Raw genomic sequence first — 23,457 nt, 5'->3', positions numbered from 1 at the left:
GGGGGATGTTTAGCTAGGTTAGCTAGTGTTAAGTTAACTACTTTATTTCAGAGGGGAATGTTTAGCTAGGTTAGCTAATGTTAAGTTAACTACTTTATTTCAGAGTAGAATGTTTAGCTAGGTTAGCTAATGTTAAGTTAACTACTTTATTTCAGAGTAGAATGTTTAGCTAGGTTAGTTAATGTTAACTACTTTATTTCAGAGTGGAATGTTTAGCTAGGTTAGCTAATGTTAACTACTTTATTTCAGAGTGGAATGTTTAGCTAGGTTAGCTAATGTTAAGTTAACTACTTTATTTCAGAGGGGAATGTTTAGCTAGGTTAGCTAATGTTAAGTTAACTACTTTATTTCAGAATGGAATGTTTTAGCTAGGTTAGCTAATGTTAACTACTTTATTTCAGAGGGGAATGTTTAGCTAGGTTAGCTAATGTTAAGTTAACTACTTTATTTCAGAGGTGAATGTTTTAGCTAGGTTAGCTAATGTTAACTACTTTATTTCAGAGGGGAATGTTTAGCTAGGTTAGCTAATGTTAAGTTAACTACTTTATTTCAGAGGTGAATGTTTTAGCTAGGTTAGCTAATGTTAATTTAACTACTTTATTTCAGAGTGGAATGTTTTAGCTAGGTTAGTTAATGTTAAGTTACCTACTTTATTTCAGAGTAGAATGTTTAGCTAGGTTAGCTAATGTTAACTACTTTATTTCAGAGGGAAATGTTTAGCAAGGTTAGCTAATGTTAAGTTAACTACTTTATTTCAGATGGAAATATTTAGCTAGGTAAGCTAATGTTAAGTTAACTACTTTATTTCAGATGGAAATATTTAGCTAGGTAAGCTAATGTTAAGTTAACTACTTTATTTCAGAGGGGAATGTTTAGCTAGGTTAGTTAATGTTAAGTTAACTACTTTATTTCAGAGGGGAATGTTTAGCTAGGTTAGCTAATGTTAAGTGAACTACTTTATTTCAGAGTAGAATGTTTAGCTAGGTTAGTTAATGTTAACTACTTTATTTCAGAGGGGAATGTTTAGCTAGGTTAGCTAATGTTAAGTTAACTACTTTATTTCAGAGTGGAATGTTTAGCTAGGTTAGCTAATGTTAACTACTTTGTTTCAGAGGGGAATGTTTAGCTAGGTTAGCTAATGTTAAGTTAACTACTTTATTTCAGAGGGGAATGTTTAGCTAGGTTAGCTAATGTTAAGTTAACTACTTTATTTCAGAGTAGAATGTTTAGCTAGGTTAGTTAATGTTAACTACTTTATTTCAGAGTGGAATGTTTAGCTAGGTTAGCTAATGTTAACTACTTTATTTCAGAGTGGAATGTTTAGCTAGGTTAGCTAATGTTAAGTTAACTACTTTATTTCAGAGGGGAATGTTTAGCTAGGTTAGCTAATGTTAAGTTAACTACTTTATTTCAGAATGGAATGTTTTAGCTAGGTTAGCTAATGTTAACTACTTTATTTCAGAGGGGAATGTTTAGCTAGGTTAGCTAATGTTAAGTTAACTACTTTATTTCAGAGGTGAATGTTTTAGCTAGGTTAGCTAATGTTAACTACTTTATTTCAGAGGGGAATGTTTAGCTAGGTTAGCTAATGTTAAGTTAACTACTTTATTTCAGAGAGGAATGTTTAGCTAGGTTAGTTCATGTTAATTTAACTACTTTATTTCAGAGTGGAATGTTTTAGCTAGGTTAGTTAATGTTAAGTTACCTACTTTATTTCAGAGTAGAATGTTTAGCTAGGTTAGCTAATGTTAACTACTTTATTTCAGAGGGAAATGTTTAGCAAGGTTAGCTAATGTTAAGTTAACTACTTTATTTCAGATGGAAATATTTAGCTAGGTAAGCTAATGTTAAGTTAACTACTTTATTTCAGATGGAAATATTTAGCTAGGTAAGCTAATGTTAAGTTAACTACTTTATTTCAGAGGGGAATGTTTAGCTAGGTTAGTTAATGTTAAGTTAACTACTTTATTTCAGAGGGGAATGTTTAGCTAGGTTAGCTAATGTTAAGTGAACTACTTTATTTCAGAGTAGAATGTTTAGCTAGGTTAGTTAATGTTAACTACTTTATTTCAGAGGGGAATGTTTAGCTAGGTTAGCTAATGTTAAGTTAACTACTTTATTTCAGAGTGGAATGTTTAGCTAGGTTAGCTAATGTTAACTACTTTGTTTCAGAGGGGAATGTTTAGCTAGGTTAGCTAATGTTAAGTTAACTACTTTATTTCAGAGGGGAATGTTTTAGCTAGGTTAGCTAATGTTAAGTAGAGGGGAATGTTTAGCTAGGTTAGCTAATGTTAACTACTTTATTTCAGAGGGAAATGTTTAGCAAGGTTAGCTAATGTTAACTACTTTATTTCAGAGGGAAATGTTTAGCAAGGTTAGCTAATGTTAAGTGAACTACTTTATTTCAGATGGAAATATTTAGCTAGGTTAAGCTAATATTAAGTTAACTACTTTATTTCAGAGGGGAATTTTTTTGCTAGGTTAGTTAATGTTAAGTGAACTACTTTATTTCAGATGGAAATATTTAGCTAGGTTAGCTAATGTTAAGTTAACTACTTTATTTCAGAGGGGAATTTTTTAGCTAGGTTAGTTAATGTTAAGTGAACTACTTTATTTCAGAGGGGAATGTTTAGCTAGGTTAGTTAATGTTAAGTTAACTACTTTATTTCAGAGGGGAATTTTTTTGCTAGGTTAGTTAATGTTAAGTGAACTACATTATTTCAGATGGAAATATTTAGCTAGGTTAGCTAATGTTAAGTTAACTACTTTATTTCAGAGGGGAATTTTTTAGCTAGGTTAGTTAATGTTAACCCAGATAGCCAGCGACTTTGGCCCGGAGTCGTTTCTAAGTCGGCACTGCTGGTTTAGAGTCGCAAGCAGAAAAATACTTCTGGCCCACAGCTGGCCCAGTGTCACTTTCTGAGTGTTCTACATCAGTGTCACTGAGCAGTCGTTTTGGTGCTGGTGAACGACTGTCGCACCTAACCTGTTGATTCTCTGAACACAGGTGTGTACTGGCTCAAATACGGCAGACGACCCTGTACCAGCACTGCACTAACAAAGTGGAAAACTGACTGTTCCCTACTGTTAGCACTTTTCTACCAAAGCTGACTTGTATATTTTCTTTTTATTTACAGTTATAGATGACTCCTGTCAGTAAGAATACTTACTCCCGCTGTTATGCTGCTCCTCACACACACACGCACGCACGCATGCACGCACACAAACACACACACACACACACACACAGCCTGTTATAGTACACACACACACACACACACAGAGCCTGTTATAGTACACACCCACACACCCACACACAGAGCCTGTTATAGTACACACACACAAACACACACACACACAGAGCCTGTTATAGTACACACACACACACACACACACACACACAGAGCCTGTTATAGTACACACACACACACCCACACACAGAGCCTGTTATAGTACACACACACACACACACACACACACAGCCTGTTATAGTACACACACACACAGAGCCTGTTATAGTACACACACACACACCCACACACAGAGCCTGTTATAGTACACACACACACACCCACACACAGAGCCTGTTATAGTACACACACACACACACACACACACACACAGAGCCTGTTATAGTACACACACACACACACACACAGCCTGTTATAGTACACACACACACAGAGCCTGTTATAGTACACACACACACAGAGCCTGTTATAGTACACACACACAAACACACACACACACACACACACACACACACACACACAGAGCCTGTTATAGTACACACACACACACACACACACAGCCTGTTATAGTACACACACACACAGAGCCTGTTATAGTACACACACACACACCCACACACAGAGCCTGTTATAGTACACACACACAAACACACACACACACACACACACACACACACACACACACACACACACACACACACACACAGAGCCTGTTATAGTACACACACACACACACACACACACACACACACACAGCCTGTTATAGTACACACACACACAGAGCCTGTTATAGTACACACACACACACCCACACACAGAGCCTGTTATAGTACACACACACACACACACACACACACACACACACACACACACACACAGAGCCTGTTATAGTACACACACACACAGAGCCTGTTATAGTACTGCTACACGCACACACACGCACACACACGATCAGCATCCCTAGACCCCAATACCAACCGTCGCGCACACCCCAAACGTGTGATCACGTTTAGAGTGTAAATGAATCTAGATGATATTTACCTTGGTGCCCCTGCGCATCAGCCCAGTTCAACCCGTGCGGTTTCTCGTTGCACTTGGCGCGCGGATTCCTCAAACATTACAACTTTCCTCAACTGTCAGCTATCCTGAAACCTTTGAAGTTTGTAGGTAGGTAGCAAACCTAACTAAGTATTACGTACCTTTTTTGAAATATAATTTATTTTGACTTAATAAATATTTTGGCCGTCAAATATGATTTATAACCCTATCTGTGTTGCCTCTTCAGTTAGCTAAGCTAGCTAACTTAGCAGCATATCAAGGTGATATTATCTGAAGCTAAATTATCTCAGAATGTAGCATTAAACACATTTCATGTTAATGTAAATGTTAATGTTGCTATAACAGTTACTAACAGACAACCAAAAAGTATGTTTTTACTTGAAATTCAAATTGTTAACTAGTGTACAAGGCCAGAACAGAAGTACTGTTTCGGTATTTACGTTAGCTAAGCTATAAACAGTTAGCTAGCTAGGATAGAAACCAGCCAGTTTGCTAGCGTTAGCTTAAATGCTTTTACAAACATAACGTTACATACTGTAAAAGCATTTAGGCTTGCTAGTTAACCAATTTGGTAGTTAGCTAGCGAATTGGTCTTTACTAGCTAACCTAAATGCTTCCACAGAACTTTTGTTTAGATGTTGTACATTAGCTAGCTAGTCAGCTAGGTTAACTTAGTGGTTGTGTGTCTCTACAAGTCACTGTGTAATGTTTGTTTTAGCTAGCTTTTTAGTTAAATAAAATGGTGCTGTGTCTGTGAGTTAATATAAAAAAATCTTTATTTGTATTGTTTATTCCAGAGTTCAGTAATACGTTCCTGCACACTCTGCTACTTCGTTAAAAGTGTATGTTATTAACTTAGCTAGCACATTTTTATATAAACACACTCACTACTACCAAATAAGCTTTAGTCAACATTTCTCTAATTTGTAAAATCACACTAGAAGTTGTTTGTGTATGCAGTATATTAGTATACTAGAGACAAAAATGTTTTACTTGAAAAAGTTTAAAATTAAATTACACACACACAGTTATCCTGTTAGACACAACAGGAGAATTTAACAACATTAAGTAAAATAGTGGAGCTTTTCAGAGCAATTAAATTATTCATGTTTTATATTGGCAAAAAAAGGAAATAGGAAAATCATAGATACATTTTATTATTGTCAGTAAATTAATATGTTTTAATGTTGCTGCCCCTACTTTCGCTTCTGCTGGTGCCCAATTTTCCAAGTACTTATTTCAAGAATGTGATGCTGAATTTAAAATGGTCATGTCATACAAAAGAAAAAACATAACAGCATTATATTTGTAAATATGACTGCAATAAACATATTTAACATTAAACTATTACTGTACTTTGATTCTATTAGTTGATAGTTGTATCTATAGAAACAAGCGTACAATTAAATATGTGTAGAGAAGGTATAACTTGCTTTTAGAGCCTACTCAGAAAATATAAATAAGAAAAACTATACTGGTGGGTGTGTAATGCTCTCAGGGAGTAAGATATAAATTTACTGAGGAGGAGACATCAATGAATTATTAAATTATCTTTATTTTAATTGTCTTTATATTATTTTAATCTTTATAATCAACACATTTTCCTTATAATTAATGTAGATGTATTTATATATTTAAGTATTACAGTATGGAGGACCAAAAATGACATACGTATAAATAAATAAATAAATAAATGCACATATAAATGTAGAAATAAATAAATGTTGAAATAAATAAATGAATAAATAAATAAATGTTGAAATAAATAAATACATATATAAATACACATAGAAATGAATAAATAAATAAATATATAAAAAATAAATACACGCATGAATAATTGTATAGGTAAATAAATTAATTAATAAATACATTTCAAATTTTTTATATTTATTTTTATTTATTCATTTATATGTGCATTTATTTATTTTTTCATTTATTTATTCATTCATTTATTTCAACATTTCTACATTTATTTATTGATTTATTGCCACATTTATTAATTTATTTATTTCTGTATTTCTGCATTTGTATGATAGTTAGGTAGGCGGTCCTATCCTCGCTCTAAAGCAGGATTGGTTTTTGAGCTGCAAAAGTTTTGGTTCTACTGCTTGTCACAACCCGATCTGTACCCCCTGCCCGATTTGTTCCGCGCATGCGCACGCATGCGCATTGCAAACTGAGCAGGGGCACAGATCAGGTAGGCAATGCCAAGTTGTGGTTCCGCTCACACTGTCGCAAACAGCTTGTAAAACGCGGTTTCAAAATGAAGGACTTACGTTTTTACAGAGCTCTGAAAGAGTACATTTTAAGTGGAACATTTACTCCACCATGCAACAAAAAAATGCGCAAGGAAATGCGGCGTGTGTCTGAAAACTTCATAGCAAAAGGTAAGTTAAAATCATATCATATTTTAGAAAGGTTTGCGTTAGCTGAGGAAGCGAAGTGTCCCGTTATGTGAACTAGTTAGTATAGCTAGGTTAACTATGCTAGCTAATTTAGCTCGGAGTATTTTATTATATCAATAAGTAATTAAATATGAAACGTGTTTTTTTTTCGGCAGACAACCGATTGTTTTACACTGGACCAAATAAAACGTATATGAGACTAGTTGTTTGTACTGAGGAGGAAAAAAGGTCTGTTTTGATGGAGTGCCATAACTCCGGCACCGGCAACCACAACGGTGTACGAGGCACAAGAGACAGGGTGATTGCTGGATACTTCTGGCCTACCCTAATGAAAGATGTAACTGAGTGGGTATGTTGTGAAGTTATAACACAATTTCTTATTTATTTCCAGAGCGTGAAACTGCAACACAGTACATATAAATGTTTTATTTAGTATAAATATTACAGTATTATTCATACAAGGCTGAAGTTGGTTTGATATTCGCAGCTCCTGATTCGTTTGGTTGTATGTACACTACCTTCCATCACTTACTTTCTCCAGTTTTACTTTAACGTGCTGTTCTAGTGTAATTCATTCATTTACTAAGTAGAAAATATCTTAACTAGAGAATTAGCCTCATACTTTAAGAGAAAACCTGGCATTAGCCTGGCCAGAGCTAATTGTATACTGTATAATATTTATTTTAATTATTGAATATATAATTAACAATTTAATATATAATGAAAAAAATATTTAATAAAATTATATTTTAAAAACCTTTGTGAGCCATACTGCACAAAAAATGAATAAAAAGCTAATGTTCCAATGTGATTTCAAATAATTTTTTCATCTTGGGCCTGACCAAATACACATGATATGAAATTGAAGTCTCCTATGTTAAGGAAAACCTAGAATTAGCCTGGCCCGAGCTGATTTTATACTGTAAAATGAATTAGCAACATGACATACGAGCCATAATGCACCAAAAATTGAATATTAAGCTGACGTTCCAGTATGATTTTGAAGGACTTTTTCATTTTGGACCAGAACAAATAAACATGAGATGAAGAGTTCTAGTATTCACAAAATCGCACTGGAATCACTGGCTTTATATTCATTAATTTTTGTGCATTATAGCTTGTATGCCATGTTGCCAGTTCGTTTTAAAGTATAAAGTATTTCAGGTTCTTCTTAAAGTAGAAGACTAAAACTCATTATATCATGTGTATTTGGCATGGCCCAAGATTAAATATCCTTCAAAATCGTACTGGACCATCAGCTTATATTAAATTTTTGCTGCATTATGGCTGTGTATGCTATGTTGCTAATTCATTTTACAGTATAAAATCAGCTCGGGCCAGGCTAATTCTAGGTTTTCCTTAAAATAGGAGACTAGAATTTCATATCATTTATCAGTATCAGTATTTGGTCTGGCCCAAGATGAAAAAATTCTTAAAATCACACTGGATTTTTTTTTTTGAGCGCAACGGCTTTTAAAATATTATTGTATTTTTTAAATTATATATAAAATTTATTAATTTAATATTCAGTAATTAAAATAAATATTTTACAGTTAACAGTTAGCTCTGGCCAGGCTAATGCCAGGTTTTCCCTTAAGGTAGGAGGCTAATTCTCTATTTAAGATGTTTTCTACTTAGGAAATGAATGAATTACACTAGAACAGAAAATAAGTGGAAGGTCGTGTATATAAAATTGCATTTTATAACATAATGTATATTTACATAGTTAATAAACAGCTGTACTGCTTTTCTTCATTATAGCTCCTTCAGTGTTGATATGTGAGGTGTTAAATATAATATGCGGAACAGTTTGTGAACGCTCCCTTTAGTTCACGGTGGTTCAGTGAAGCGGCAGCTGCGAATATCAAACCAACTTCAGCCTCATATTATTTATTCAGTAGAAACAAAAGAAATCTTTCATAGATAGTTACCAAGATTCTGATTTTGTATAAAAATAGTGTAACAAAAACAAAGTAATGTAACGACAAATATTATTGTGCACGAAATTATATAGCACACCCCTTGTTCTAATATGTATTTATGATATGCATTTTATTTTACTTTTTGTACATGTTTAGACACTGTCCCAACTTAATTCTTCTTTTTTTTGTTTTTTTTTAGGTGAAGTGTTGTCGCCGCTGCCAACTAAATGACCCCATGAAGATGGGGACACCAGTGTTACATTCTATTAAGGTATTCCAAATTCTGTTTTGTTTAATAGAGAAAATAAATGTTTTGAAAGGTAATGGAAAATATGTGTTTAGGTGAAGGCTGCATGGGAGGTGATTGGCCTGGATTTAATTGGCCCACTGCGAGAAACTGGTCAAAAAAACAAGTATGTGTTGACCATGACTGATTTATATACAAAGTGGGTTGTTGCTGAGCCACTGCAAAATAAGACTGCAACTGAAGTGTCAGCAGCCATCATAAAGACACTCTACTTGTTCGGCATGGTCAAGAAAATTATTACTGACCAAGGGAGAGAGTTCGTTAATGAGGTAAAAGTCTAGTATAATGTGAATTCTTAACATTGATATTTATCTTAATTAGCACACATGTTTTTCTGACATTCTGCTATGCACACTGTATTTCCTTTTTGATGATTTGCACACAGCTGAATGAAAACATCTTTGCAACTCTGAAAATCAAACATGCTGTCTCAAGTGCCTACCACCCTCAGACAAATGGGCAGGTAATTTTCAACATAATTTTATTTGACATTTCCCTGTAATGTTAAAAAAAATTAGGAAATGTTTTAATTGTTGTTGTTTTTTATATATATATAGGATGAGCGAACAAATCAAAATGTCAAACGTGTATTGCGGAAGTATGTAAATGAAAGCCATAATGATTGGGACATCCATTTACCTGCAGTTGTGTATGGTATTAACACTGCTAAGCAAGTGGGTATTCATTATACATTCATTATGGTTGATATATAATGTAATCGATATATAATGTTTTATTTCTGATAACTTAATTTGTTTTTAACCAGTCTTCAACCAGGCACACCCCGTATTTCTTATTCTTCCATCGGCACCCTCATTTGCCAGAGGTTATGAACGCCTGTCCCATGGGAGAAGACTTTAAAATTGCTGACCCAGAAGATGATCTTGACACCCGAGTAAATGAAATGAAAATTTTAAATGAGAAGGTTAGGTCCAAATTCATGTAGTCTGACCACAGAAGTTTTTTTTTAATTCAATGGCATGTAGTAAAGTGTAATTTTTTTTTTCTTCAGGTGCTTAGCAACATTGAAAATGCGCAGAAAAGACAACAAAAGTCTTTCAGGAACCGTAAGAGAAAGCTAATGAGCACAATCAGTCCTGGCGATGAGGTCTTGATTTCTCAAGATTTCAATATAAAACAGAGAAAAGACACCCTTGCTGACCGCCACAAAGGTCCTTTCACTGTGGATAGTATCTCTAAAAAGGGTGTGGCATCAGTGGTGAAAGATAATGGGACTCGATGTTGCATCAATGTCTCACGGCTAAGGCCTTTCTACAGGTTGGAAAGTAAGAGCTAAGTAGTGTTTTTTTTGTAATGGTTGACATGTAAGGTGTATATTGTAAAGTTTATTTTATTAATATTAGACTTAATTTTTTTTATTGTCTCTTCAGATCATGGAGCAGTTCCATGTGTGTCACTTCAGGACCATGAGTATGGTACACCTGATGAAGCAACAGACCATCCTTATGCTTTTTCTGGAGAGAAATGGGAAAAAGACTTGGGTCCTCTCCAGGAAAAACTGGTAGGGGATGATTCCACCTAGCCCATTCCAAATTTCACTCTCCTTCACACACTGTTAGACACTACCAATAATTTTTTGCAATCGTATATTCAGACCATCTCTCACATACTTACACTCTCACACCATTTGAGACTCTTGCTAACTCTTTTAATTGCAGTTGAAATATGTCCTGGACAAAAGCCTTCCAGCAGCAGAATTGATTGTTAAAGATGACAATATCTGTCTTACACGTGAGGACTTGTGGAGTCTTGGGTTAAATCAGTGCATGGAGTCTACTGTAAGTATATTCATGTTGCAGCATGCTTGCTCAAAGGCACAGAAATAGTTTTTTTTTGTGTGTAATTTATGCCTTTATTTTGTTTTATTACGTCTAGATTGGGAATGCATGTTTTAAGATCATCAGAGAAGCTGCTCAAAAACATGTAATTAATTACAGAAGCTCAAACATTGTTATTTTGTATACTTCTTCATGGGTACTTGTATACATTTGCTAATCTTGTTGTGTTGTAAATAGGGGAAAGATGTTTACATTGCTGACATGTATGTGGTTCCCACATGGAAAACGATGAATGTGGACCCACTCTCAAGTTTACCGGTAAAGTGAAGTTAAACACACACACAGACAGACAGTTGCACATTAATGCAATGATTTCTGTACAATGCACAGTAGTTGAATGGTTGCATTTTCTTTCTCTACACCAGAACAATCTGTGTTCCAAGGATGCGATTTTGTTCCCTGCATGGAGTATGCAACAGAATCAACTGGATCACTATTTGCTATGTGTTGAGTTACAGTTTCAAAAAATAGATATTCAGATTTTTAGAATGAAGTTTGTTGATTAGCTTATCATTTTGAAATATGTCCATTGCAGGTTTTACTGGTTGTGGAGAGAGAGATCATTTTTCTAGATTCTGTACTCCCTGGTGGTTTTGGAGATGACTCGTACAAAACGATATTTAGGTTAAGAGAGAGGAAAAAGTTGCCCTTGTTCAGTGGCTTTTACCAATAATATTTTACGCAAGAGCCATGTTCTGTGGCTGCTGATTTACACAAAAGCCTTGTTCTATGGCTGATGATTTACAAAAAGCCTTGTTCTATGGCTGATGATTTACAAAAAGCCTTGTTCTATGGCTGAAAATTAACAAAAAGCCTTGTTCTATGGCTGATGATTTACAAAAAGCCTTGTTCTATGGCTGAAAATTAACAAAAAGCATTGTTCTATGGCTGATGATTTACAAAAAGCCTTGTTCTATGGCTGAAAATTAACAAAAAGCCTTGTTCTATGGCTAATGATTTACAAAAAGCCTTGTTCTATGGCTGATGATTTACAAAAAGCCTTGTTCTATGGCTGCTTATTTATAGCTTTGTTCTTTTGTTTTATGTTTACGCAGAAGCCTTGTTCGATGGCTGTAGGATTAGGTCTCATTTTATGAAACTAGACCATGGAGAACAATTGTATGACTATAGGTTTCAGTAAGTGTGTGTCCATAATTAATTTTTTTTCCCATTTTATGTGCAGACATATTGCAGGCCAGATTGACCCAAGACCCTGGACAGAGAAGACCGGCAGAAGTTTTGATGTAAAGCCTTTTCTTTATTTTCTTACTGGGTTATATAAAACTCTGGACATCAGTTGGCTTAAATGTAATGTAAGACTATAGATATTTTCTTTTGAAGAGAATTTTCTACTGTGATTTTGGGAAACTGAGCCATGACTAGCCCACCAGTTGATACTTTTTGCTATATTCATTCGTCTTCTTTCCACCATACATTCTTTCTTGTCCAGACCTAGGGACTTTCTGTCTATTTTACACAATTTGAAACAATCTCTATCTTCAGCACATCTACTTCGTGTATTAATGGCTTTTGGCAGTAACTCAGTAAGGGGGAACCTAAGCTTACTTTAGTGAAGCACTTGTCTACATCTGTTTCTATTGGTTCAACACCTTTACTTAACAGTAATATTTAATATTTTGTTTCCAGCACTTCCCTCAACAAACTTCTGGGAACTACTGTGGCATCCTTATACTCATTGTAAGCATCCTTTTAAGTTGTGATAAGCAGCATTTTGAGTTATTGGGTATAATAGAGAGATTTATTTTTTTACAGTATGCCCTCTGTATCTGCACCAATACCCCATTTATCTTCACAGAGGTAAGTTGCATCTATTAATATAGAAAAAATATTTCAAACCCCACCCCAATTGTCTGATCATTGTTATATATGTTTTAGAATGATGTGCCATTAATCCGCCAGTGGTGGTGCATCCTACTGATGGAAAGATTTCAGATTGAAGGGTAAGGCCACTCTGCTAAAGTATTCATGCCTTTTCTGCATTTTATTTCATTTGATTACCTGCTGATTAAGTTTTTTGATTCAACAGACATGGCCAGAGGTTTGCTTTCTGGACTGACAAGGCTAGCAGGCTATTGCAAGGGACCCTTCAGCCACTTTTTAGGGTATCTAGGTCAATCACTTCAGACATTCCACCTCATGTGCAAACCATGGTCAACCGCACAGCCCAAGAAAAGAAGCTGGTAGACTTTGCTGTACAAGACCATGGAGTCCGGCAACATTTGTTGGTATGTTTGTCACACATTAACAATGTTTGTTATTTACAATTTGCACATTGTTTTACCATTACAGTGTTATAAGCAAATAAGCAAAAGGCCTTATAATTCATGCTTGTTGTCACCATGTGTTGGGGGACTTTTTTTTTTTTTTTTTTTTTTAATGTGGATTTACAGTCCAAAACTTTTAACATAAACTACTTTTGACATTCAACTAGAAATGTTAAATGTTTGCTCATGTTTTGATGAAGTGCTTTTGGCACTTTGCCTTTTGACCTAAGGGTGTACTCTGTGGAAAAGAGCCTTCGAAGTGGCTCAGCAGAATCCAGAAGGGATCATCTCTACGGGTGCCAGTGTACCTGGACTCGGAGGAAGAACAGGACTCCCTATTTTTCTATCTTCAGGATGTCCTGAAATCTGCACCAGTAGAATTCCACATTGAGGATCAAGTGCAGTTCATTTTGGATGTTTTGTTCCCAGAGGTAAGGTTACTAGGTATGCAGTAAATATCTATTAACAATGTTAAATAGCCTGTTGTGACTTAAGTTACATAAAAATTTTAATCAAATGTATCTTTTTTTAAAATCCAATAGAGTAGTACTGTGAGACCATGATAACCACAATACATTTTCTCAGACAGTTATTGGGTCATTTTCAGCAGTGACACTAACGCTAATGCTGGAGTTTTTAAACACCTCAGTTTCACTTGCTTGACCTGAATAGTCCACCGGCGGTGGACATCCAGTGAGCATTGATGAAGGACTAGAGTATTGACAGCACCAACTATGCAGCAACAGACTCAGAGCTTCTATCTGACTTTACATATACACTGTGGTGCAGATAGGTAGGAGTGTCTAATAGAATGAGAGACAATAAATGGACACAGTGTTTAAAAACTCCAGCAGCACTGATATATCTGATCCACTCACTGTACCAGCACAACATGCACTAACATCTCATACACCACCACCATTGCTAATCACTTCTAATCACTGCACTGCAGTGCTGAATCTTTATAATGCAGTTTTATAATTTATATTTAATTTTTTTAACCCTTTTGTTAGTGCATCACCCAAGCCATGTCTACACTACAGGGAATAACTATACAAGAGGCTGAAGAGTTGTTTCTTTCAGGTCCTAACTACAGCAGAAGGTAAAAACAGTTACCTGTGTTTGAAATATCTGTATGAATGTTTATTTATTGTGACTACCATTTTAATTGGGTGGGTGGTTGCGTGTTTGTGTCGGGGTACTTTGAGTTGGGGAGGGTGGGTTTTTGTGTTGTGGTGGGTGTTTGTGTCGGGGGGGTTGGGTGTGTTGGGGTGAGGTGGGGTGGGAGTGGGGTGAGGTGGGGTGTGTTGAGGTGGGGTGGGGTGTGTTGGGGTGAGGTGGGGTGTGTTGGGGTGAGGTGAGGTGGGAGTGGGGCGGGGTGAGGTGGGAGTGGGGCAGGGTGAGGTGGGAGTGGGGCGGGGTGAGGTGGGGTGAGGTAGGGTGGGAGTGGCTGGGTGGTTGTGTGTTGAGAGGGATGTTTTTCTTTTGTTTTGCTTTTTGCTCTCATGCTTTCTCTGAGAAGAAAATAAACTGGTATTTTGATAAATGTGTTGTACCTTATTTTTAATGGTTAGTAGCATATTGATACAGGACCACATTTGGAGACATGGTATTTAGTTCCCATTTCTAAACATTCTGCTGTGTATTTTAAGCAAAAATAAATGTTTTTTATTAATAAACTCTTTGTTAGCTTGAGGAATACTACAAATGGTCAAAGACCACACCACCACCCCATATAATGGATATAACCCAAACAGGTTTGTTATAATGGTAAACAAATTAAATTTTTTAAATGCCTCATACACCCTGTAATACTAAATTTGACAAAGCATAAAATGCACAGTTTATATATCAACTGCTTAAGAACAAAGAACATTATTTTCTAGTTGATGTTTGTATTTTACTTATTTATATCTCCCAGTCTATCTAGATTACAGAAAGATAAACTGCTAGTTAGCCTATGCGAATTATTGTGTTCTGGCTCTATTTATTTATGAATTTATTAATTCATTAATTCATGGTAAGCATTATAAATTGATACTTGAGCATGTAGATGTTAATCTTATCGCTAAAGGTGTAATTAAGTTAATAAAATGTGAAGTAGTTTACAGACTTGTCATATGTAAAAAAAAAACACCACATACATACATTTTAATAGATTATTTTGTTTGATTTTCGAAATATATTTAGTTTAAACACCTATCAGTCTATCTATAATTCAGAAAACGGAAGTTAAGCTTGAGCAGCGACCTCACAGAGCCGAAAACTGTTGACGCATGCGCACAACGGCTGGTGTAACAGCCGTGGCTACCTGATCTGTGCCCCTGCTCAGTTTTCAATGCGTGCGCATGCGCGGAACAAATCGGGCAGGGGGTACAGATCGGGTAGTGACACTGCTCCTGCCTTGGCCTGCAGCGGCGACATTTTTAAGCTGTTGACCCTCATTCATTTTCAGCAGTTGTTACTGCAGTAGGGGTTATAGCCGCGATGTTGCTGTGCCGTCCCTTTTGTTCTGTCTCACTGATACCGGAAGTACAGGACGGTGGAGATAAATAAATAAATGAAGAAATGTGGAAATAAATAAATGAATGAATAAATAAGTGTTGAAATAAATAAATGAATAAATGTTGAAATAAATAAATGAATGAATAAATAAATAAATGCACATATAAGTAAATATATAAATAAATATATAAATAAATAAGAAATGTATTAATTAATTTATTTACCTATGCAAATATTCATTCATTCATTCATTCATTTATATGTGCATTTATTTATATATTTATTTATTTATTTCAACATTTATTTATTTATTCATTTATTCATGTATATATTTATTATTTCTACATTTATATTTGCATTTATTTATTTATACTTATGTCATTTTTGGTCCTCCATAGTACAGCTCAAACACACACACACAAAAACCTATACAGTATGTGTGTATATGTACAGTACTGTGAAAATGTTTTAGGCCGATGCAAATTTCTTAAAACCAATCATCTCAATATTAAGTTGAGTTAATATTGAGTTTTACTTGGCAAAGGTACCACGTATTAAAACAGATACAAATAAAAATAAATACGGTAAAAAGTAACAAGAAGTCCACAGGTGCCAAACCTTTGTTTGGGCGAACCTATTAAACCAATGTTTTTCATTATACAAAGTAGGGCTGTGAATCTTTGGGAATCCCAAAATTCGATTCAAAATTGATTCTTGGGGTCACAATTCAATTTTTTCCTGATTCTTTCAAATCAGTTGGATTTCTTTTTCTTCATCCTCCATACTTTAGCGGCGCAACAACAAACACTGTAACACAACACTACATGCCCCTCTGTAGCCTAATAGGGAGAGGCAGTAAGAGCACTGTCGTGGGGAGCTTTTTAACTGTACCGCGGAGCTCAGCTAGTTAAAGAAACAGTCCGGGGTCTCCGTTCTCGTATTTGGTCTTCATAATGCATGCATAATGTTGTTACCCCTGTCTTAACTTTTGGAACATGTTACAGGCATCAAATTCAAAATGAGTGAATATTTGCAACATTAAATTTCTTGTCTTTGTAGTGTATTCAATTGAATGAGTTAAAAAGAATTTGCAAATTGTAATCTGTTTCTGTTTTCTTTTTTTCCCTTTATTTTTTAAATATGTAAACTTTATGAATTAAACATAAATTTAATATAAATCTTTGTTTTATGTCTTTCTTTGAGCTTCCAGACAAAGTTTTTCTCTCATTAACACTAATTGAGTAAACAGAATACTCTATTTAAACCAATGGTAAATTCCTTATTAGTGTTTCCTATAATAATATATAATAATCATATTGATGTACTGATGTACAAAGTGGTTATTTACATAAATTTTATGTACAAATAGCTTGTAGCTTGTAGTAGTAGGAATAACATTGTAGGTTCCTGAACCTCCTAGTTCTTAGAAAACAAATTCACCAACAGTAAAAGACAAAGTACCTTCAGTTACAAAAGTTTTGCTTAACTTGTGTTGGGCACTGGACCAAGTTCGGTGGCAGGATCTCAGCCAGCTTCAAGAACAGTCAGAAACCAGTGTAGGCCCAGTCCTGGTCCTACGTTCAAAAAGACACTGGGCCGAGTCCGGTGACCGAATCTCAGCCAGCTTTGAGGAGTCAGAAACCGAATAAGGCCCAGACTTGGTCCTACGTTCAAAAAGACACTGGGCCGAGTCCGGTGACCGACTCTCAGCCAGCTTCGAGGAGTCAGAAACCGAATAAGGCCCAGACTTGGTCCTGCGTTCAAAAAGACACTGGACCGAGTCCGGTGACCGACTCTCAGCCAGCTTCGAGGAGTCAGAAACCGAATAAGGCCCAGACTTGGTCCTACGTTCAAAAATACACTGGGCCGAGTCCGGTGGCCGGTTCTGGGCCACCTTTGAGGACAGTCAGAAACCAGCTAAGGCCCAGTACTGGGCCAGCACTCGGTGGCTATCTGGGAAGTGAACTACTTTATTTCAGAGGGGAATGTTTAGCTAGGTTAGCTAATTTTAAGTTAACTACTTTATTTCAGAGGGGGATGTTTAGCTAGGTTAGCTAGTGTTAAGTTAACTACTTTATTTCAGAGGGGAATGTTTAGCTAGGTTAGCTAATGTTAAGTTAACTACTTTATTTCAGAGTAGAATGTTTAGCTAGGTTAGTTAATGTTAACTACTTTATTTCAGAGGGGAATGTTTAGCTAGGTTAGCTAATGTTAAGTTAACTACTTTATTTCAGAGTGGAATGTTTAGCTAGGTTAGCTAATGTTAACTACTTTGTTTCAGAGGGGAATGTTTAGCTAGGTTAGCTAATGTTAAGTTAACTACTTTATTTCAGAGGGGAATGTTTTAGCTAGGTTAGCTAATGTTAAGTTAACTACTTTATTTCAGAGGGGAATGTTTAGCTAGGTTAGCTAATGTTAAGTGAACTACTTTATTTCAGAGTAGAATGTTTAGCTAGGTTAGTTAATGTTAACTACTTTATTTCAGAGGGGAATGTTTAGCTAGGTTAGCTAATGTTAAGTTAATTACTTTATTTCAGAGGGGAATGTTTAGCTAGGTTAGCTAATGTTAAGTTAACTACTTTATTTCAGAGTGGAATGTTTTAGCTAGGTTAGCTAATGTTAACTACTTTATTTCAGAGGGGAATGTTTAGCTAGGTTAGCTAATGTTAAGTTAACTACTTTATTTCAGAGGTGAATGTTTTAGCTAGGTTAGCTAATGTTAAGTTAACTACTTTATTTCAGAGTGGAATGTTTTAGCTAGGTTAGCTAATGTTAACTACTTTATTTCAGAGGGGAATGTTTAGCTACCCAGATAGCCACCGAGTGCTGGCCCAGTACTGGGCCTTAGCTGGTTTCTGACTGTCCTCAAAGGTGGCCCAGAACCGGCCACCGGACTCGGCCCAGTGTATTTTTGAACGTAGGACCAAGTCTGGGCCTTATTCGGTTTCTGACTCCTCGAAGCTGGCTGAGAGTCGGTCACCGGACTCGGCCCAGTGTCTTTTTGAATGTAGGACCAAGTCTGGGCCTTATTCGGTTTCTGACTCCTCAAAGCTGGCTGAGATTCGGTCACCGGACTCGGCCCAGTGTCTTTTTGAACGTAGGACCAGGACTGGGCCTACACTGGTTTCTGACTGTTCTTGAAGCTGGCTGAGATCCTGCCACCGAACTTGGTCCAGTGCCCAACACAAGTTAAGCAAAACTTTTGTAACTGAAGGTACTTTGTCTTTTACTGTTGGTGAATTTGTTTTCTAAGAACTAGGAGGTTCAGGAACCTACAATGTTATTCCTACTACTACAAGCTACAAGCTATTTGTACATAAAATTTATGTAAATAACCACTTTGTACATCAGTACATCAATATGATTATTATATATTATTATAGGAAACACTAATAAGGAATTTACCATTGGTTTAAATAGAGTATTCTGTTTACTCAATTAGTGTTAATGAGAGAAAAACTTTGTCTGGAAGCTCAAAGAAAGACATAAAACAAAGATTTATATTAAATTTACGTTTAATTCATAAAGTTTACATATTTAAAAAATAAAGGGAAAAAAAGAAAACAGAAACAGATTACAATTTGCAAATTCTTTTTAACTCATTCAATTGAATACACTACAAAGACAAGAAATTTAATGTTGCAAATATTCACTCATTTTGAATTTGATGCCTGTAACATGTTCCAAAAGTTAAGACAGGGGTAACAACATTATGCATGCATTATGAAGACCAAATACGAGAACGGAGACCCCGGACTGTTTCTTTAACTAGCTGAGCTCCGCGGTACAGTTAAAAAGCTCCCCACGACAGTGCTCTTACTGCCTCTCCCTATTAGGCTACAGAGGGGCATGTAGTGTTGTGTTACAGTGTTTGTTGTTGCGCCGCTAAAGTATGGAGGATGAAGAAAAAGAAATCCAACTGATTTCCACCCTCCCCAACTCAAAGTACCCCGACACAAACACGCAACCACCCACCCAATTAAAATGGTAGTCACAATAAATAAACATTCATACAGATATTTCAAACACAGGTAACTGTTTTTACCTTCTGCTGTAGTTAGGACCTGAAAGAAACAACTCTTCAGCCTCTTGTATAGTTATTCCCTGTAGTGTAGACATGGCTTGGGTGATGCACTAACAAAAGGGTTAAAAAAATTAAATATAAATTATAAAACTGCATTATAAAGATTCAGCACTGCAGTGCAGTGATTAGAAGTGATTAGCAATGGTGGTGGTGTATGAGGTGTTAGTGCATGTTGTGCTGGTACAGTGAGTGGATCAGATATATCAGTGCTGCTGGAGTTTTTAAACACTGTGTCCATTTATTGTCTCTCATTCTATTAGACACTCCTACCTATCTGCACCACAGTGTATATGTAAAGTCAGATAGAAGCTCTGAGTCTGTTGCTGCATAGTTGGTGCTGTCAATACTCTAGTCCTTCATCAATGCTCACTGGATGTCCACCGCCGGTGGACTATTCAGGTCAAGCAAGTGAAACTGAGGTGTTTAAAAACTCCAGCATTAGCGTTTGTGTCACTGCTGAAAATGACCCAATAACTGTCTGAGAAAATGTATTGTGGTTATCATGGTCTCACAGTACTACTCTATTGGATTTTAAAAAAAGATACATTTGATTAAAAATTTTATGTAACTTAAGTCACAACAGGCTATTTAACATTGTTAATAGATATTTACTGCATACCTAGTAACCTTACCTCTGGGAACAAAACATCCAAAATGAACTGCACTTGATCCTCAATGTGGAATTCTACTGGTGCAGATTTCAGGACATCCTGAAGATAGAAAAATAGGGAGTCCTGTTCTTCCTCCGAGTCCAGGTACACTGGCACCCGTAGAGATGATCCCTTCTGGATTCTGCTGAGCCACTTCGAAGGCTCTTTTCCACAGAGTACACCCTTAGGTCAAAAGGCAAAGTGCCAAAAGCACTTCATCAAAACATGAGCAAACATTTAACATTTCTAGTTGAATGTCAAAAGTAGTTTATGTTAAAAGTTTTGGACTGTAAATCCACATTAAAAAAAAAAAAAAAAAAAAAGGTCCCCCAACACATGGTGACAACAAGCATGAATTATAAGGCCTTTTGCTTATTTGCTTATAACACTGTAATGGTAAAACAATGTGCAAATTGTAAATAACAAACATTGTTAATGTGTGACAAACATACCAACAAATGTTGCCGGACTCCATGGTCTTGTACAGCAAAGTCTACCAGCTTCTTTTCTTGGGCTGTGCGGTTGACCATGGTTTGCACATGAGGTGGAATGTCTGAAGTGATTGACCTAGATACCCTAAAAAGTGGCTGAAGGGTCCCTTGCAATAGCCTGCTAGCCTTGTCAGTCCAGAAAGCAAACCTCTGGCCATGTCTGTTGAATCAAAAAACTTAATCAGCAGGTAATCAAATGAAATAAAATGCAGAAAAGGCATGAATACTTTAGCAGAGTGGCCTTACCCTTCAATCTGAAATCTTTCCATCAGTAGGATGCACCACCACTGGCGGATTAATGGCACATCATTCTAAAACATATATAACAATGATCAGACGATTGGGGTGGGGTTTGAAATATTTTTTCTATATTAATAGATGCAACTGACCTCTGTGAAGATAAATGGGGTATTGGTGCAGATACAGAGGGCATACTGTAAAAAAATAAATCTCTCTATTATACCCAATAACTCAAAATGCTGCTTATCACAACTTAAAAGGATGCTTACAATGAGTATAAGGATGCCACAGTAGTTCCCAGAAGTTTGTTGAGGGAAGTGCTGGAAACAAAATATTAAATATTACTGTTAAGTAAAGGTGTTGAACCAATAGAAACAGATGTAGACAAGTGCTTCACTAAAGTAAGCTTAGGTTCCCCCTTACTGAGTTACTGCCAAAAGCCATTAATACATGAAGTAGATGTGCTGAAGATAGAGATTGTTTCAAATTGTGTAAAATAGACAGAAAGTCCCTAGGTCTGGACAAGAAAGAATGTATGGTGGAAAGAAGACGAATGAATATAGCAAAAAGTATCAACTGGTGGGCTAGTCATGGCTCAGTTTCCCAAAATCACAGTAGAAAATTCTCTTCAAAAGAAAATATCTATAGTCTTACATTACATTTAAGCCAACTGATGTCCAGAGTTTTATATAACCCAGTAAGAAAATAAAGAAAAGGCTTTACATCAAAACTTCTGCCGGTCTTCTCTGTCCAGGGTCTTGGGTCAATCTGGCCTGCAATATGTCTGCACATAAAATGGAAAAAAAAATTAATTATGGACACACACTTACTGAAACCTATAGTCATACAATTGTTCTCCATGGTCTAGTTTCATAAAATGAGACCTAATCCTACAGCTATCGAACAAGGCTTCTGCGTAAACATAAAACAAAAGAACAAAGCTATAAATAAGCAGCCACAGAACAAGGCTTTTTGTAAATCATCAGCCATAGAACAAGGCTTTTTGTAAATCATTAGCCATAGAACAAGGCTTTTTGTTAATTTTCAGCCATAGAACAAGGCTTTTTGTAAATCATCAGCCATAGAACAAGGCTTTTTGTTAATTTTCAGCCATAGAACAAGGCTTTTTGTAAATCATCAGCCATAGAACAAGGCTTTTTGTAAATCATCAGCCATAGAACAAGGCTTTTGTGTAAATCAGCAGCCACAGAACATGGCTCTTGCGTAAAATATTATTGGTAAAAGCCACTGAACAAGGGCAACTTTTTCCTCTCTCTTAACCTAAATATTGTTTTGTACGAGTCATCTCCAAAACCACCAGGGAGTACAGAATCTAGAGAAATGATCTCTCTCTCCACAACCAGTAAAACCTGCAATGGACATATTTCAAAATGATAAGCTAATCAACAAACTTCATTCTAAAAATCTGAATATCTATTTTTTGAAACTGTAACTCAACACATAGCAAATAGTGATCCAGTTGATTCTGTTGCATACTCCATGCAGGGAACAAAATCGCATCCTTGGAACACAGATTGTTCTGGTGTAGAGAAAGAAAATGCAACCATTCAACTACTGTGCATTGTACAGAAATCATTGCATTAATGTGCAACTGTCTGTCTGTGTGTGTGTTTAACTTCACTTTACCGGTAAACTTGAGAGTGGGTCCACATTCATCGTTTTCCATGTGGGAACCACATACATGTCAGCAATGTAAACATCTTTCCCCTATTTACAACACAACAAGATTAGCAAATGTATACAAGTACCCATGAAGAAGTATACAAAATAACAATGTTTGAGCTTCTGTAATTAATTACATGTTTTTGAGCAGCTTCTCTGATGATCTTAAAACATGCATTCCCAATCTAGACGTAATAAAACAAAATAAAGGCATAAATTACACACAAAAAAAAAACTATTTCTGTGCCTTTGAGCAAGCATGCTGCAACATGAATATACTTACAGTAGACTCCATGCACTGATTTAACCCAAGACTCCACAAGTCCTCACGTGTAAGACAGATATTGTCATCTTTAACAATCAATTCTGCTGCTGGAAGGCTTTTGTCCAGGACATATTTCAACTGCAATTAAAAGAGTTAGCAAGGGAGGGGGGGTGAGAATGGTGTGAGAGTGTAAGTATGTGAGAGATGGTCTGAATATACGATTGCAAAAAATTATTGGTAGTGTCTAACAGTGTGTGAAGGAGAGTGAAATTTGGAATGGGCTAGGTGGAATCATCCCCTACCAGTTTTTCCTGGAGAGGACCCAAGTCTTTTTCCCATTTCTCTCCAGAAAAAGCATAAGGATGGTCTGTTGCTTCATCAGGTGTACCATACTCATGGTCCTGAAGTGACACACATGGAACTGCTCCATGATCTGAAGAGACAATAA

General features: G+C 36.0%; 1 protein-coding gene and 1 long non-coding RNA gene across 2 annotated transcripts; one reads left to right on the top strand and one right to left on the bottom strand.

Annotated features, from left to right (window-relative positions):
* The first annotated feature begins 3,421 nt into the window (after window positions 1-3,421).
* Window positions 3,422-6,965, top strand: LOC111190627 (uncharacterized). The gene is made up of 3 exons (XR_007423889.1): window positions 3,422-4,418; window positions 6,600-6,700; window positions 6,874-6,965. It is a non-coding gene; the product is annotated as an uncharacterized LOC111190627 (long non-coding RNA).
* Window positions 6,966-19,093: 12,128 nt separating this feature from the next.
* Window positions 19,094-21,983, bottom strand: LOC111189862 (uncharacterized). The gene is made up of 7 exons (XM_049463064.1): window positions 21,785-21,983; window positions 21,331-21,381; window positions 21,211-21,255; window positions 21,068-21,132; window positions 20,783-20,981; window positions 20,313-20,513; window positions 19,094-19,730 (listed from the first exon to the last, which is right to left on the bottom strand). Exons 1-7 carry the CDS (start codon window positions 21,920-21,922, stop codon window positions 19,638-19,640), a joined length of 792 nt encoding a protein of 263 aa, XP_049319021.1. The 5' UTR covers window positions 21,923-21,983; the 3' UTR covers window positions 19,094-19,637.
* Between the last annotated feature and the right edge of the window lie 1,474 nt (window positions 21,984-23,457).

Source organism: Astyanax mexicanus, chromosome 13 (assembly GCF_023375975.1).
Source record: "Astyanax mexicanus isolate ESR-SI-001 chromosome 13, AstMex3_surface, whole genome shotgun sequence".
In the NCBI taxonomy this organism is placed as follows: domain Eukaryota; kingdom Metazoa; phylum Chordata; class Actinopteri; order Characiformes; family Acestrorhamphidae; genus Astyanax; species Astyanax mexicanus.
This window is presented reverse-complemented; position numbering and strand designations above follow the sequence as displayed.

Bases quoted from the DNA above. Each gene is read 5' to 3' on its own strand.
- LOC111189862 (XM_049463064.1), bottom strand. From the start codon at position 21,922: ATGGAGAACAATTGTATGACTATAGGTTTCAGTAAGTGTGTGTCCATA. The intron at 21,133-21,210 runs GTCAGTTGCATC...TATATGTTTTAG, and splicing joins CCCCATTTATCTTCACAGAG to AATGATGTGCCATTAATCCG. The intron at 19,731-20,312 runs GTAAGGTTACTA...CCCTTTTGTTAG, and splicing joins TGGATGTTTTGTTCCCAGAG to TGCATCACCCAAGCCATGTC.